The sequence below is a fragment of the Penicillium samsonianum genome, assembly GCF_028829775.1.
Source record: "Penicillium samsonianum strain IBT 33392 chromosome Unknown utg000007l_segment0_segment0, whole genome shotgun sequence".
NCBI lineage: Eukaryota > Fungi > Ascomycota > Eurotiomycetes > Eurotiales > Aspergillaceae > Penicillium > Penicillium samsonianum.
In genome coordinates, this window is record NW_026643265.1 from 597,486 (window position 1) to 613,625 (window position 16,140).

General features: G+C 46.9%; 6 protein-coding genes across 6 annotated transcripts; 4 read left to right on the plus strand and 2 right to left on the minus strand.

Moving 5' to 3' along the window:
- Positions 1-369: 369 nt before the first annotated feature.
- N7471_011052 (NAD(P)/FAD-dependent oxidoreductase) lies at positions 370-1,761 on the plus strand (the record flags this gene model as incomplete). Its single annotated transcript, XM_057283771.1, has 1 exon — positions 370-1,761. One exon carries the CDS (start codon positions 370-372, stop codon positions 1,759-1,761), a length of 1,392 nt encoding a protein of 463 aa, XP_057130037.1.
- Positions 1,762-2,333: 572 nt separating this feature from the next.
- N7471_011053 (uncharacterized protein) lies at positions 2,334-4,260 on the plus strand (the record flags this gene model as incomplete). The annotated part of the gene is made up of 4 exons (XM_057283772.1): positions 2,334-2,349; positions 2,483-3,096; positions 3,157-3,421; positions 3,485-4,260. The coding sequence occupies 4 exons, from the start codon at positions 2,334-2,336 to the stop codon at positions 4,258-4,260; spliced, it is 1,671 nt and encodes a 556-aa protein (XP_057130038.1).
- Positions 4,261-4,875: 615 nt separating this feature from the next.
- Positions 4,876-5,939, plus strand: N7471_011054 (putative 2-haloalkanoic acid dehalogenase; the record flags this gene model as incomplete). The annotated part of the gene is made up of 2 exons (XM_057283773.1): positions 4,876-5,715; positions 5,783-5,939. The coding sequence occupies exons 1-2, from the start codon at positions 5,075-5,077 to the stop codon at positions 5,937-5,939; spliced, it is 798 nt and encodes a 265-aa protein (XP_057130039.1). The 5' UTR covers positions 4,876-5,074.
- Positions 5,940-9,371: 3,432 nt separating this feature from the next.
- On the plus strand, positions 9,372-10,301 carry N7471_011055 (type 1 glutamine amidotransferase; the record flags this gene model as incomplete). The annotated part of the gene is made up of 1 exon (XM_057283774.1): positions 9,372-10,301. One exon carries the CDS (start codon positions 9,372-9,374, stop codon positions 10,299-10,301), a length of 930 nt encoding a protein of 309 aa, XP_057130040.1.
- A 255-nt stretch (positions 10,302-10,556) lies between these two features.
- N7471_011056 (M20 family metallopeptidase) lies at positions 10,557-11,819 on the minus strand (the record flags this gene model as incomplete). The annotated part of the gene is made up of 1 exon (XM_057283775.1): positions 10,557-11,819. The coding sequence occupies one exon, from the start codon at positions 11,817-11,819 to the stop codon at positions 10,557-10,559; it is 1,263 nt and encodes a 420-aa protein (XP_057130041.1).
- A 1,573-nt stretch (positions 11,820-13,392) lies between these two features.
- N7471_011057 (uncharacterized protein) lies at positions 13,393-15,912 on the minus strand (the record flags this gene model as incomplete). Its single annotated transcript, XM_057283776.1, has 2 exons — positions 13,393-14,717; positions 14,772-15,912. The coding sequence occupies 2 exons, from the start codon at positions 15,910-15,912 to the stop codon at positions 13,393-13,395; spliced, it is 2,466 nt and encodes an 821-aa protein (XP_057130042.1).
- Positions 15,913-16,140: the final 228 nt, after the last annotated feature.

Sequence of the window (16,140 nt, forward strand, 5' to 3'; positions counted from 1 at the left end):
CAGTCTTGAATGTATCAAAGGCCTTTTACCATTGCTAATCGGCTAAATTGATAAGATAACCCCTGGGTCAGGTTTCGGAGTGCTTTTTGGTCTGTCGGAGTGGGCTACGCCGGGCACGGCAAGGCTTTGCGGGGTTGATAAGGGCAGCTCACGGCGTTTCACGGCGTTGATCAGTCGTTTTTGAAACCGACGAATCGGAGTTCATTATCTTCATTCGCTCCATTTACAACAGCATCCTCATCAAATCACAATCAAGAACTGAAACCCCAGCAATTACTTAACGTCGACACTGCAGGTCATCAAATAACCTAGCTCATCAACTTGCGCAAGTTTTCACAGGCCAGACAGCAACAATCAAATCCCACTTCGATGACCATGTCTCCAAACGACTCACTCAACACACCCCGGCAGCCTGTCGAAAATGCGACTGTGCCGTTTTGGCATCGGGACATTCACGAACTGCACGACCATCGGACCACAGAAGAGCTTCCTGTATCGAGTGATGTCGTCATCATAGGCGCCGGCTATGCAGGAGTTAGCACAGCGTACCATTTGGTCAAAGGAGAGACCAGTGACAAAAATCTCTCTATCACAATACTGGAAGCACGGGGTGTTTGTTCGGGCGCGACAGGACGCAATGGTGGCCACCTAAGGCCTGACATGTACACCCCCATGACCAGGCTCATCGACCGAGCAGGAGTTGAACGGGCGTTGGAGGTGACAGAATTTGAAATCGCACATGTATACGCCATGAAGTCCTTGATTGAGAAGGAGAAAATCGACTGTGACTTTACCGTCACAAGGTCTATCGATGTATGGTCCAACGAGGAAGGTGCCCGAAAGGCTAAGGATATGTATGACACGCTGGTATCCCGTAATCTGGAGTACATGAAGGATGTCTTCTTTGTGCTTGGCAAGGATGCGGAGGGTATTTCGGGTGTCAAAGGCGCCAAAGCATGCGCTTCTTTCACGGCAGCAACTCTGTGGCCGTACAAACTTATTCTCCATCTGACGGCCTCAATTCTTGAGACTGGTTTGGTCAACCTCCAGACAAATACCCCAGTGACGTCTGTCAGTCGGCAACCTTCGGGTAGCTTTATTATCACAACTCCACGAGGCACGACAGTCGCTCGGAAAGTCGTGTACGCGAATAATGCCTATATCTCGGGTCTTCTTCCACAGTACCGCGAAGCCATCGTTCCCTGCAAAGGGCTGTGTACTCATATTTCAATTCCTGAGGGCGCAAGGGCGCCTCTGCTGAACAACTCCTACATAGTCCGTGAAGAGGATAACGTTGTTTCATACCTCATCCCTCGTGCCGACGGTAGTATTGTTGTCGGTGGAGCCAACTTGCGATACCACTCTGTTCTGAATTCATGGTACGACAACGTGGACGATTCAAGGCTCATTGAGGAAGTCAAAGATCATTACGATGGTTATATGCAGCGGCATTTCAATGGCTGGGAAGACAGCGGGGCCCAAGTGGATAAAATCTGGTCCGGGGTCATGGGGTACAGTTGGGATTCCCAGCCCCACATCGGTGCCGTGCCTGGGGAGGATGGCCAGTTTGTACTTGCGGGCTTCAACGGTCATGGAATGCCTCAGGTGTTCTTATCTGCGCTTGGAGTTGCCAAGATGGTTCAGAAGGGGATCGAGTTTGAAGATGCTGGTGTCCCGAAATTGTTTCAAACGACAAAGGAGAGGCTTGATAAGGCGAGAAACGGTCCTTTGGGGGGTGATATACTCGGCATCAAGCGATGAGATATATTTATTGCACATTGAAGAATGAGAGGCAGAGTTATGCAGCTGGATTGTTCTTGGGATTATCTAATAGTCTTGTATCACAAACAAAGGCTCCCTTGTTCGAATACAACATTGTGTAGAGAACACTGGGAAAAAGACCCATTAATATCCTCGACTAATTTTACTCTGTTGCACCAATCCCCCGAGGTTGTAAAGCTTATAATAGCAGATGAGGAGAAAAATGAAATATTTGATAGGAACACCCTAAAGCACTTCTAATGTCTGTCCCAGTAGATTTTCTGAGTATTTGTTAGTACTCCGAGCAGCCAGTTCCAAATCAAGTCATTACACCTTATCTATCGGGGCTGCTATCTCACGGAGTGGATTTGGCGGCATTTGATTTTGCGGAGTTGCTCCTCACCCCATTTATCACCCGTGTGCTGCTATCTCACATTCCCCAGTCAAACCTTTTGTCAAAGATACTTCAGTCTGCCAATTGGGTCCTTGCCATCTTGTATCTTCATCCACCCGCCAATCAATGTCTCCATATCCTCCCTCTAGCCATTTTCGAACGGTGACTTCAGAGCGCTATGGCCACCGACAAATGTGACTATAAGTTGAAGCTAAATAATCCCCGGATGTACGTCGCAGTCTGTGCTATCTAAAAAGAATCGCCCCATATTCTCAACAACCCTTTTTTTCCTGCAACGAGAAGTCAATAAAGATGTCCACGATCAAGACCTTCCTTGGCAACGAGGACCCCCCGACGCCGTCCATGAGTTCAACAAAGACTTCAAGGCCACAATACAAGACCCAGAGTCGCCTGTTAAACCAGAAGATGAATATGTTGGAGACTTCGAAGAGATTTCGACTTTGAGGCAAGGCCTTCATCAGAGACACATTCAAATGATCGCTTTGGCCGGTACAATCGGAACAGGCCTCTTCCTCAGTTCTGGTAGAGCGATCTCGCGGTCTGGTCCCCTGGGTGCCTTTCTAGGATACTTGGTCATGGGCTGTGTTGCAGGCACCGTAACCCTTGCGATGGGCGAGATGGGCGCACTCATTCCGTTGAATGGTGGAATAGTCCGCTACGCCGAATACTTTGTTGACCCGGCATTGGCGTTTGCCAACGGATACAACGTAGTATATTCTTACCTTGTGTCCATCCCAGCAGAGATTGTGGCCGCTGCTGTCCTAGTGCAGTTTTGGTCTGACCTCAGTAGTGCGATTTGGATCACTATCTTTGGATTGGTCATGTTGTGTTCCTCTCTGGTCTTTGTGAGAGTATATGGAGAGCTCGAGTTCGGTTTCTCCATGATGAAGATCTTGTTGATCATTGGAGTCAATATAATGGTAAGCTTAGCTTAATTCCTAAACTTGGCGGGCTTAGATGCACTAACAAATATATATCAGGCTCTTGTGATCACCTGTGGTGGCGGTCCTGACCATAAAACCATCGGGTTTGAATACTGGCGCAATCCTGGGCCTTTCGTTCAGTACCTTGGGATCAGCGGCGCTCTTGGTCGCTTTCTTGGTGTTTGGACATCCCTGAACAGTGCCCTTTACGCCTATTCGGGCATTGAAACAATTACTGTTGCTGCCGGAGAGACAAAATCGCCGAGGCAGGCTATTCCACAGGCGGCCAAGCGGATTTTCTTTCGCATATTGATTTTCTATGGTGTGTGGAATCCAAAGGAGAAACAAAGCCTCTTTTTTTTCAAATCTGACTTCTTCCTTTTAGTCATCTCGATATTTATGGTCGGCCTTGTGGTCCCCTCCAATGAGCCTAGACTCAGCAATTCTAGTGGGACAGCTTCTCAGTCTCCATTTGTGATTGCAGCTAGTCTGGCTGGAATCAAAGTCGTGCCATCAATTATCAATGCTGTGATCATCACGTCGGCGTGGTCTTCAGGCAACTCGAACATGCTTGGTGGGTCCAGGGTATTGTTTGGGCTGGCGATGAACGGTCAAGCCCCGAAGTTCTTCACTCGACTTAACAGATTTTCGGTCCCCTGGATCGCAATTTCCCTCTATGGTCTCTTCATGTGCTTGGGATATATGTCGCTGTCCTCAACTGCCAACACTGTGTTTGATTGGTTACAAGACCTTGTCTCCATCACAACTCTGACCAACTGGCTCACTATTCTGGTCACGTACCTTCGTTTTTACTACGGCTGTAAGAAGCAAGGTATCTCTCGAAAGTCTCTACCGTGGGCAACGCCACTCCAGCCATATATCAGCTGGGCCTCGCTGTTCATGCTCACCATTCTGCTCATCACGGGCGGGTACTCAACCTTTATCAAAGGACATTGGGACAACGAAGGATTCGTCTCCTCTTATATCAATATTCCTCTTTTCCTAATCATGTATTTTGCATACAAGTTTGTTCGCAAGACAAAGATCGTCCCCTTGGAAGATATCCCCATTCAACCCTTTATTGATATTGCCAACCGCAATCCAGAGCCGCAGCCAAAACCAAGGAAAGGTCTTCGCAGACTGAACATTCTATGGAACTGAGCGTGGATTATAGTATCTATAAGATCTTTTAACTCGCTAGTGGACTTGCCAGATTAGTCTTCGGACCTTCTAGTTTACCTGACTTCCAGGGGTGCATTATGACAATGAATTCAATATATTCTGAGGGATTATATATGATGTGCCTGAAATAGTGATCTATAAAGTGCATGTAATGAGTCTGCTCGAAGTATGAGAATGGTCGTATTGTAAACATTATGTATTCATTTAAACCACCAACCTTTCTGTTCAAAGTGCATAATATATATACAAGCCCTTTCATATCAGAAAACCGAGGCTCCTTTGAATTATGGCCTGGATATCCCAAACAAAGTCACATTATTTTCTACAGGTTCGACCACCTTTAGCTTGTTGCATCGACTTGGTCCACTTTGATAACCCATATTCTCTCGGTTGTTTTTAAACTCGGTTCTCGGCTCGGACTCCGTACTGGGATGTATGAGATCAAAAACAATGTAATCGCCAGGTTACGGAGCTCCGAAACGGAGTGGGCTTGGTCTGAAGATAGCTGATTGCCAAATATGGTTAGTCCCGGAGTACCCACACCGCCACTCTAGGGCTGTCCGCATATCATTTCTCCCTGAAGCTCACATGTACGGAGTAAACCTCATTCCTATCTCGATTCGCGGAATGACGATTATTGGATAGGGGTGTGCCGGAATCAGACGACGATGCCAGTGGACTTGGCGAAGGGCAATGAAATAAAAGATCTTGAGTGGACCAGGAGAAATATGCATCCCAAGAATCTTTTCAGTCTGCCAGTTCGATTTCATTCAATCATCGGTCCAAATCTTGTATGCACAACATGAATTTCCCCAAGAAACACGCTGTTTTCGATGTGGTCGGCACCTGTGTGTCATTCGACTTCTTTCTCGACACCATCGAACAAGTTCTCGGCCCTCGACTGCGAGCACATGACGTATCGGCCAAGATATTCGGTTTTGCATGGATGCAAGCTGCCGAGCTCGAATCTCTAATGCTACACATGTCCCAGCGGTGCGTGCCATACAAGGAAGTTTTCAAGGCGCTCTTTTACCGCGTGTTATATATGTCCGGGATCCAAGACCCCAGATCTTTCGCGAGCGACGAGGAAAGAGACACATGTCACGATGCATATTCAAAGCTGGAACTTCGCCCGGACTGCCGCGCCATGATGGAAAAGTTACGGAATAATGGTTTCACCGTCTGGTGCTTGACCACCGGCGACACAGAAAGAGTCGGCGGCTACTTTAAGCGTGCCGGCTTTGAAATGCCCGCCGAAAACCTCGTCAGTTGCCATCAGTTCATGAAGCATGAATCCGCATTGGAGTCTCCGCTTGCTATGGTCAAACCTTCGATGGGATCCTACCAGCCCATGCTGGATAAGTTCGCTGCTGAGGATCAAAAGTGGTTCGTGGCGGCGCATATGTGGGATGTGAGCGCAGCTGTTAAAGCTGGGTAAGTCTTACTGTTGCTCAAAAGGAAAGAGGAAGATATCCTGGCTAACCTATCTCGAAATAATCAGCTTCCGTGGCGCTTACTGCTCGATCTATGAGAAGGAGTCGTGTATTGACATATTTGATACTAAGATGGATGTCATGGCTGATACTTTGCTCGAAATGGCTGACAAGATGATTGATGCTTCCAAGCTTCCTGATTGTGAAATTCTATCTGTACTTTAGAGATTCAGGAAACAGTTTCGACTCTCCGATTGCTCGATATATCAATTACCCGGCAAACAATATTATAACTAATGATTCTAAGCATTATGAGAATATTGAGGATCATATGAAGAGATCGAAGTGATGCTTCAGATTCCGGGGCTGAATAGCTTGGAAATGCTTGAACAATTTGATATCAGATTGATATAGTTACGCAACCCCCCTGGACCTTCCTAATTGGGTCCCGCTCCTGCCTCAACACGTGGTTCTGCCTACTCTCCTCACCGCTCCGTGCCCACGGGGCCGGGGAACTCCGTAGCTTAGTCCGTAGAGTCCGGACTTGCCGGTGTGGATCTGGTCCACAAACATCCACGAATGTCTCGAACTTGCCCAGGTGAATTTTGTTCCATACTTAAGCCAGTATATTGTGTGCATTTTATTAAGGTGAGTTGCTCACTTGGCTGCTCTTTCGATCAGTGAGTGGGATCGGGTTGCTCAGGTGCCCAGGTGATGCTTACAACATAGGGAACTCGGGACCGGGAATTGCTAAGGACACAACACCTTTTTACTAGGGACACAACAGATTGCTTATATAATAATATTTAACTTGGTTATGTAATCTCACGACAACTTTGCACCTCGCAGTTGAATTACCAACTTGATCAATTTTTATATGATAAAAACGCCTCAAGTTGGCACATAGATTGATTTAACCTATTATACTTTACATGACCTGATTGTATGCCCAATTTCTCCGCATTTTGAGCACTTGGAAGGCGCTTTTTTCTTGACGGTTGTAGTTGAAGTTGGAGTCCCTATTTTAACACCTAATTCATCTGAAGTTCCACCTTTTTTATCTGACCTTTTTACCTTCGGTATAGGTAATCGAGGTTCTAGTAGTGGTAGATACTCTGATTCATCCGGTGCTAGGTTCTGTTTCCAAAACGGATGAATAGCGGATAGTGGAATTGGTTGTTTCTTCTCTAATAATTGTGCGATTCGGTGTGCGCAAGGAAGGCCCATTATCCTAGTAAATCCATTAGTACAATTCGATAAAGGGGCAAGGTGTGTAGCCCTCTTAGCGATGTTGACTTGATCTTGAATTAGTCTTATTGAATGATGTGAGGTTCGCTTATTGATATTTGAATATAAAAAGGATTGGGCGAAAAGTAAGGTTTGTAACTGGTCATGTTTAACCTCATATACTAACGTATCAAGCTACATACGTATAGCATGCCTAATTCGACCCCAAATAGTTAGTATATCACCTATTGAAGCTTGGATATACTTCTTTAAAAACGCATGTGAACCTTCTACTCGTGAGGTTGACGAGTTACCTAAGTGAAGGTACTGATTTGTCCAATAGCGAACTACCTTTTCTTTATAGATTAGCCATGTTTCTTTGATATATCGGACGGCATAGGGGGATACTAATTGATATTTCTTAGTAAAATCTAATAGTCTTGCTTCATATTCAACCTCCGTTAGTGAATTAATAAGGCTCTGCCAATAGGTGTTAAATTCATCCCATGCTTTATTAGTAGTAAAGCATTCTTTCAATTTAGCGGCAATATTCTTATTAATATGCCATAAGCAAAGTAAGTGCGGGTAATCTATAAAATCATTAGAAAGTGCACCTAATAGAGCAAGATCTCGATTAGTACAAAGAACCGGAGGTTGTATAGGGGAATTAAGCCAAGAAAAGAAAGTCTTTAATGCCCATTTATATGATTCTTCTTGCTCGTTTTGCATAAAGCAAAAGGCAATACTAAACGTCGTATTTGAAGGTGAAACCCCAATAATATGAAGTAACGGCATTCCATAACGATTCGTCTTATATGTGCAGTCTAAAACGAATACCCTATTATATCGATTAGCGTATTGAATTGATTCTAGGTGAGCAAATATAAAAAACTCAATATAACCCTCCTTATCCTGTTTAAATTCATACTTCCACTGGTGAGATACTAATTCCTCTTGGAGATATTGAAGCGGCGATTTATCTTGAAGCTTTTCTCTGCGGAATTGGATATATAGATTATACACATCTTTTGGTGTTATTAAAACACTAGGATCGCTATTTTTAATCAATCCTATAATCTGCCGTGGAGGAGTGCCTTGCTCAAGAAGGTGCCAAATAGTATTCCGCTGCTCTTGATTAATCGTACGCGCTGCTGGATGGGCAATCATATTATCTTCAAGCTCGTGATTATGATCAGGATTCCTTACTTTTATATGCCATTTTCCATCTGAATTTTTAGCACTTGATTTACTAGCGTATAAGCGAAAAGTGCAGCCGATTAGCTTAGTACTAGTCTTCCGGCGCTTTGCCCCCTCCGGTGCATTAATACGATCGGTATACTGACCAATACGATCGCATCCAAGAGTAATATTCCTTCCTGTATTCGAACTAATCGTGGTGATAGCGTAGCCTTGAGAAACTGCGTAGTTGCATAGAGTTGTAAGCATTCCTTCGCGGGAGTCGTATACTTGATCAAATGGGGTTGCCATAGTGGAAATTAAGTGATGAATTGATCAAATAGTGAGTCCAATAGGGAGTCAAAAAGATTGATAGATATAAGAGGGAAATATCATAACTAACTAGTTAATAAAATAGTTAACTAGATGCATACTGTTGCTGCAGCAATCGATGGAATTCGCCAGATTATATAATACTTCGTTAGGTAAGCAATCTGTTGTGTCCCTAGTAAAAAGGTGTTGTGTCCTTAGCAATTCCCCTCGGGACCTCGGGAGCGATTTCAAATTATGTAAGATTTAACAGGCGTGCTCAGTTTTACGGAGTACAAAGCGGCAAGGAGGTGAGCACCAAAACGGAAAGCTAAGCCTTAATAACCTCTTAGGCGGCCGTTTTGCGAGGAGCTAGCTGGTTCGGTTAGGCATTTTTTTCATCCATATAATATACATTTGGAAGACATTAAAAATGAAACAAAACACCTCAGATCCTAGAAAATCTGTGAGTTTCAACTGAGACTTAGGGAAAGCCAAGATTTGCCAAACATTATCCGGTACATACAACATATGCTATGTCGATGCAGAGAGTGTACAATGTTGAACAGATCAAACCCGGTTTATTTTCGGGAGAAATATGTAATCGGAGACAATATGTAAATAGTGTTCGGTGTATGACAGTGTGGATCAAGAAAAAATAAGCTCATCGAGTAACAACGTCGGCTTTTACCTAATACTTCCGTGGTGGTTGGAGTCTGTTGGAGTAAATGACCGCCTTTTCTTCCTCAGATCCTTTTTATTAGATGAATTCCTGCATTCCACAAAGCTATGTCTTACCTAAATGTTTTCGAATCCTTCGTCGGAGTAAGTATGGGGAAATTATCTTATTTAGCAGAACACCCAAGGTTGAAATCTTCACTTCGCCATTTTCATCCTCCATAATCCCAATATCCTATCAATTAAACACACCTTTCTTATTAAAAAATGGTTCACCACATCCACATCGCCGTCCTAGACGTCGATATCCCAGCCCGCAAACTATATGAGGCTCGAGGGCTCTGCAGTGCCCACTTCCGAACCATCCTCCGCGAGACTGCATCACGCCTGAACCAGACCTTGTTCTCTGAGAAAGAGCAGCTCGAAGTCAAGATCACCCCATATGATATCCGAGGTGGCCATTTTCCCGACCTATACAAGCTCCGCGGCCATGCAGGCGAGGACCATATACCCGTGAAAGCCCCCGTGGACGCAGTCTTGATCACAGGCGGTTCGCCTGGCGTATACGAAATGGACCGCTCACCATGGATGCAAGAGCTTGAAAAATTCGTCAAAACAGTCTACAACCAATACCCAGAAGTCCGCATCCTCGGCACCTGTTTCGGCCACCAACTCATTTCGCACGCTCTCGTCCGCAACGTGGAGGACCCGGTCCGCGATGTCTGGGTTGAGCAATGCCCTCTCGGTCGTGAGGTCGGAATTCATACTGTTCAATTGGAAAAGGCGTTTGTGAAGTCGTTCCCGGGTGCACTCGGTGATCTTCCCGAGGGACGTTTGCGCATTCAGATGTTCCATGGTGATCGGGTGATGGCGGTTGAGAAGGGAACTGCTGTTACACTTACTGACTCGCCGCCGGTTTCGCTGCCCGCGCCGTGGATTAATATTGGAAGTACTCCAATCTGCCCTATTCAGGGACTTTACCACCCCGGCAGAGTGCTGTCTGTCCAGGGTCATTATGAAATGGATGTCTTTGGCTTGACCAAGATGTGCTTGGAATCTGCACCGGTCATGGGATGGAAGGAGTCGAAGTTGGCGTTGTTCTTGGAGCAGGTTGGGGATGATAGTAAGGGAAGTCAAGATGACTCTAAGGCTTTTGCCTCTGCTGTGGTGTCTTTCTTGGCTGGCTTTGAACAATGACATGTGAAGGATGAGAAATTAAAAATAAAGGAGTTTTCAGCTTCCACCACTTGCAGCGTGAAGATACATAGAACGGAATTGCGGAGAAATAAAATACACATTATCCAAAAAGGCCATGCCTGTGCAACAATTTTCACTGTGCAATATGGAATCGAGAGTTCCCCTCAAATATGCAAGCAATTCATTTATATACAGCGCTAAAAGCTTCTCAACCCACCGAGGGAGGCGAGGAGAGTCACAGTGGACTTCGGATGGCTACTTTTTCAAGAATGTCAAAGCTGCGATGCACAACGCATCCATCCCAGTTTTCAGCGTTGGCTGGATCACTGGGGCAAACAGAGCCGAGTGATTCCCAGGGATCTCTTCCATGGAAATTTCGTTTCTCTGGCCTTTATCCCAGAGCTCTGGGTCAATTCCTCCAATGAACCAAAAGGAGCAAGGAAGCCCCTGAGATGTACCTAACGTGGAGAAATCTTCACTAACATTGGTCCTTGGAGTAGCATCATCAAAGTCTTCGAAATGGTCTGCAAAAGATGCAGCCAGTTGGGAGGCCACATGTTTATCGTTGTCGGTGGGCGGGAACCGCCTCGTTGGTGTGAACAACGGTGGTTTCGGCGATCCACTAGCAACACACTCGGCCTCAACGATGCGCCGGATAGCAGAAATTATTTTCTCCCGAGTCTCTAACTTGACAGTTCTAAAGTCAACTCCAATTTCCGCCCGGTCCGCAATGATATTTTCTGTCTGCCCTGCCTGCAGGCTCCCGACCGTCAAGACAGCAAGGTCATTCGCGTCCACTTCTCTACTCACAATGCCCTGAAGCCTAACAACAACATGCGCAGCAAGGAGCACGGGGTCTACCGTCTGATGCGGCTGTGACCCATGACCACCGCGGCCGTAGAGAGTGATCTTCAAGCTATCGGCAGCAGCCATGATCGTACCAGGACGGGAACCAACACTTCCCGCTCGCATTCGCATGACGTGCTGACCAAAGACGTAGTCAGGCATGGGAATCTTCGAATAAAGTCCATCGTCAACCATGGCCTGAGCGCCTCCGCCCCGCTCCTCATTCGGCTGGAAGAGGACGATTAAAGTCCCGCTCCACGCATTTTGTATACGGGCCAGAGCTTCAGCTGCTGCGAGGAGACATGTAATGTGCATATCATGGCCACAAGCATGCATCACTGGTTTTTCATTGCCGTCCGCATCAGCCATAGTCACCGAACTCGCGTAGGGGAGGCCGGTGAGTTCCTTGACTGGAAGGGCGTCCATGTCGGCCCGAAGAAGAATTGTCTTTCCAGTGCCATTTTTGAGAATGCCTACGAGCCCGTAACCTCCAATATTTGTGTGGATTTCATAGGCTCCGAGCTGGGACAAATGGGAGGCGATAGTTTCAGAGGTGGCCTTCTCTTGTAGTGAGAGCTCGGGATGCGTATGGAAATGCTTGTAGAGAGTTTCATAAGGGGCCAAATCCACAGCGGCGCTAGCTAATATGTCCGACAGGCGGTGCTGAGCCATTTCGTGGATAGGTGATGATGTGTTAGGACCTGGCTATCTGATGAGGGGAACTTATGAGGGGGAGTTGGCGACCTGATGCCCCGGGGCGGGGCGGGAGAGGAGATTGGTCAGCCAATCGTTAGGCTTCGAAGCCCTAGGGGATGTGGCCCCCACCCGCAGGGGGACTCAATATGACTCACTTTTATTCACATACTACAATGAGTCCGTGAGAATTTTTGTGCCGGTTACTAACTTAGAAGATTTCTCTACGTCGATCTTATGGGGAGCACGTTGTCATTGAATATTGATTGGTAGGACAAGTGTCCTGTCCTGCACAGGAAGACGGAGAGCATGAGAATGGAAAGAGAAATTGGCAAGTGACAACACTATCTGCACTTGAATATGGTACAGTAAGGAGCTTAATGCTGTAGGTATATAAACAAATGTTTAGTGGTTGCTAAGGATATGATCAAAGATACCTTGAACAACACTAGCATTATCCACGTGTAGCGCCGAGGTTGGCTTTAAGAATGGCCCCTTGATTATTGTGGGTTGTTCGCCAGCTTAGTCGTATTGAAGGCGGTTCAGATGCCACATTTGACTCCGTTGCAAGCAAGCCGTGTGGGCCCCAGTTGAGAACATACTGGTCGATGTCGTCGTTTGTATTTGTAGACGCGTATGCACTTCCCGACAGCAACTATTCCATAAGCAAGGGTGCAATCTAGAGGTCGACGGGTGCTGTGTGTAGCAGTTAAATATGGCCCAAGATTTGGGATGATCAGGGAGCGAATTTCAATGACACTAGCTCCAGGATGTTCCCGTAGCTGGTAGCTTTCAAGATATGAAGCAGGCAGTTGGCGGTAACCTCTGCCAGCCAGCAGGAAGAGTGAAAAGCTGGAGCTTGTGGACAAAGTCTTGTAACCCTTTTGGTGATATCTTCGATCTTCGACAGGGTGCAAAAAATTCCCTCTCGATAATGGCTTCTCGCGGGATTAACCAAGATGGTTGCTGCACGTTGCCCTTGTGAGGATCATGGTATTATTGAAGGTTGATGGGTAAGACGAGTGTCCCTACCTACATAGGTACATATGGACAGAGAGCAGAAGAATAGAAAGAAAAATTGGCAAGTGCCAACACTACGCAATGGCAGGTGCCTGTTTGGAATCGGAAGGCACAACCAACAGGGTTGATGCCCTAGGGAACTGGCATCCAACATCTAGTGGATTACGGGCTCTTGATTTATGTCTCTTATTTTCGCTCTGCTAGAAGATGGATGGGGGATTTGGAGGACACTTGAGGAGATACACCAAAAGTCCATCTAGAAGAGCATTAGAAATTCCAGTCACAGGACAATCTAATTGCCTTGCCTTGCACTGGAACCACACCGTGGCCACCTAATGATCTAAACTCTTCTGAAGGCCAGTTTGGAATTTATACCACTGTGCAATGTCTCAGAGAAAGCACAGAAGCCGCTTCTTTTTTCATTGAGATGATCCCTATTAAGATGGACTAATAAATCCACGATCACCAAAATGAATTAAATACGTCACACACATCTGACAAAAAAAGCCAAATACAGCAAACAAAAAGCATTCTAAAGAAGTGGCGCGAAGGCAGCCCATAATAGACCTATTAAGCCAATATGCGGGATATTTAAAGATCTTGCCGCATTGAAGGCCGGAGAAGAGGTAGAGGGAGTTGCCGAACCAGTCTGACTTCCGCGACCCGGACCCGATTCACTACCGGAAGAATCGCCAGCCCCTGTGCCCAGAGTGCTGGACAAGGTCTTGATTGAACCGGGCAATGATGTGGTGATAAGCGAACCAGAGACTGATGTTGTCGCAATCGATCCAGGTACTGAGCTTGTGATGAGGGATCCTGACGTTGAGATTGTCACAACATATCCAGAGAAAGAAGTTGTCACAAGTGAACCAGTCACTGAGGTTGTGATGAGAGTGACTGGATGAGTTGTCTCCACTGGGCTGGATGATTCATCGGTCCCAATGGTAGCAGTGCTTTCTTCGGAGGACTGAGTGCTCGTTGTCTCGGTATTTGTGGCCTCGGTGCTCGTATTCTCAGTGCTCGTCGCTTCAGTACTCGTGATTGTGACTGCTGTCGTTGCTTCCGTACTGGTAGTAGTGGTGATTCGGGTGCTCGTCGCCGTAGTTTCCATTTTAGTGCTAGTGGCACTTTCCCCTGTTGTGGAAGTGACCATATCGGAGCAGAAATTCAGCCACTGTGCAAACGTTGGCAACATTCTGGACGAATATTGATTAGAGTCAGATTCAACGTTATTAGTAATGCATTCCTCGCAAATATCCAGGTTTTCCATGAACGCCGAGTCACTCTTGCAAAGCTCAGGTGTCTTTCCAAGCATCTGCGGCTCATGTGCAGCATCGTTGCAATCATTGTAACAAACAGTAGGAATATTCGTTATGTCGACCCTTTTGATCTTTTGGGCGACAGCGAAGTCCCATAAGTACATGTCGCGCTTACTGTTGGCTGCAACTGGGTCTTCCGAGAACTGGAAGATAGAGTAATTGAGACCAAAGTCCTCCGGGTTGAGGTTGTAATAATTATTCGAGACATTGTACTGCCAAGACGGATGAACGTCTAAAGGCGGAGCCACAATGCAGTCTGAGGGGCTGCAGACGTATCCGGGGTCAGGAAGACCTGCTTCAACGTTGCATTCCGAGCGGTCACCTGTATGGCGTGGTTTACAGAGATACCCGGGTGCGCAGCCCCAGGTATAGTCATCTGGCAACACGGCGGAGGGTGTGTACGATGGATTGCTAATAAGACTGGAGCATACAGAGACAGATACCGTCGTAGGGCTGCCAGAAATCTGGGTCGATGTGGTACCTGGCCCGGTAACGGCGTCAGTACTAGATGGAGGGACTGTTTTGGTTGTTTGCGAATCTGATAGTGTTAGCTGTTGCAATAATACTCAATGTTTCATGCCTGACAACGTACCTGGGATAGTGACAGTGTCGATAATGGTTGTTGAATCGCTGACAGTCACTGTATTTGGAGGACCGGTGACAGTTGTGGTACGGGTCGACCCGGATAAAGTGCTACTACCATCCGATACAGTAAAGGTGGTGGCAGGCTCAGTAATAATTGTCGTGACAGTGGTCCCTGGAAGTGTTGTTCCCGGTACAGTGACAGTGGTGTTTGGGATTGTGACAGTTGAACCACCGGTGGTAATCGCTGATGTTGTCGACTCTGGAATAGTAGTAACACCTACAGAGCTGGAAGTGGTTCTGGTTGTCACTGTAGTGGTTGCTGTAGTCGTAGTTCCCGGGGGAGTGGTAGTTGAATCACTAATGGTCGTCGATGTTGTTGGGGTTGTTGTCCCAGGCACGCTGGAGGTTGTTGTTACCGGTACGCTCGAAGTGGTTGTCACCGGTACGCTGGACGTGGTTGTCACCGGGACGCTCGAGGTGGTTGTCACCGATACGCTGGACGTGGTTGTCCTAGGCACGCTGGAGGTGGTTGTTACCGGTACGCTCGAGGTGGTTGTCACCGGTTCGCTCGAGGTGGTTGTCACCGATACGCTGGACGTGGTTGTCCCAGGCACGCTGGAGGTTGTTGTTACCGGTACGCTCGAGGTGGTTGTCACCGGTTCGCTCGAGGTGGTCGTCCCAGGCATGCTGGAGGTTGTCGGCGTGACAGTCGAGTCATCTGTGCATGAGCACGATGTCCGGGTAATGGTTGTATAATCCGTGACCGTCTTTATAGATCCATTTCCGGGCAACGCTATGGCGAGATTTGCATAAACAGCCACCGGTCCAATGCCAACATCGGCGTTGGCACTCAGGGTAGGGCCATTTCGACAACCACTAATAGTCTTGGTAGTAGCCTCGGTGATAGTAATTGTAGTCGCGCCTGGAGAGATATTCCCAGTCTGCGTGGAAGTTCCGGTGATAGTTTCAGCGGTGCAAGACTCGCCATCACCGAGCCAAAGTGTAACCCCAACTCCTACTGTGGCAGTCAATCCGTCCTCTTGTTCCGCCGACAGCGCAGGCGCTCTGTTGACTAAACTGCTGTGACTTGATGTCACCAAATTGAAAACAATCGCCAACAACGACAACCAAGCGACCGCGTCCTTCATCTTTGCCTGTCTGTAGTATAAAATATTCCGGGGAGGCCAGCAAGGTAAACAAGCTAAACAAAGAAAATGTCTCCAAGAAATGGGAAGATATCCAATACATACGCACGGTCCCCTTCGTGAATGAAAGAAAGCCCAATAGTTCGAGGCTCAAAATTCTCCCCCGATGGGCATCAGTTCAGACAACGCGGCATAGCCCGATCGCAAACGCAGACTACGAGGAAATATATA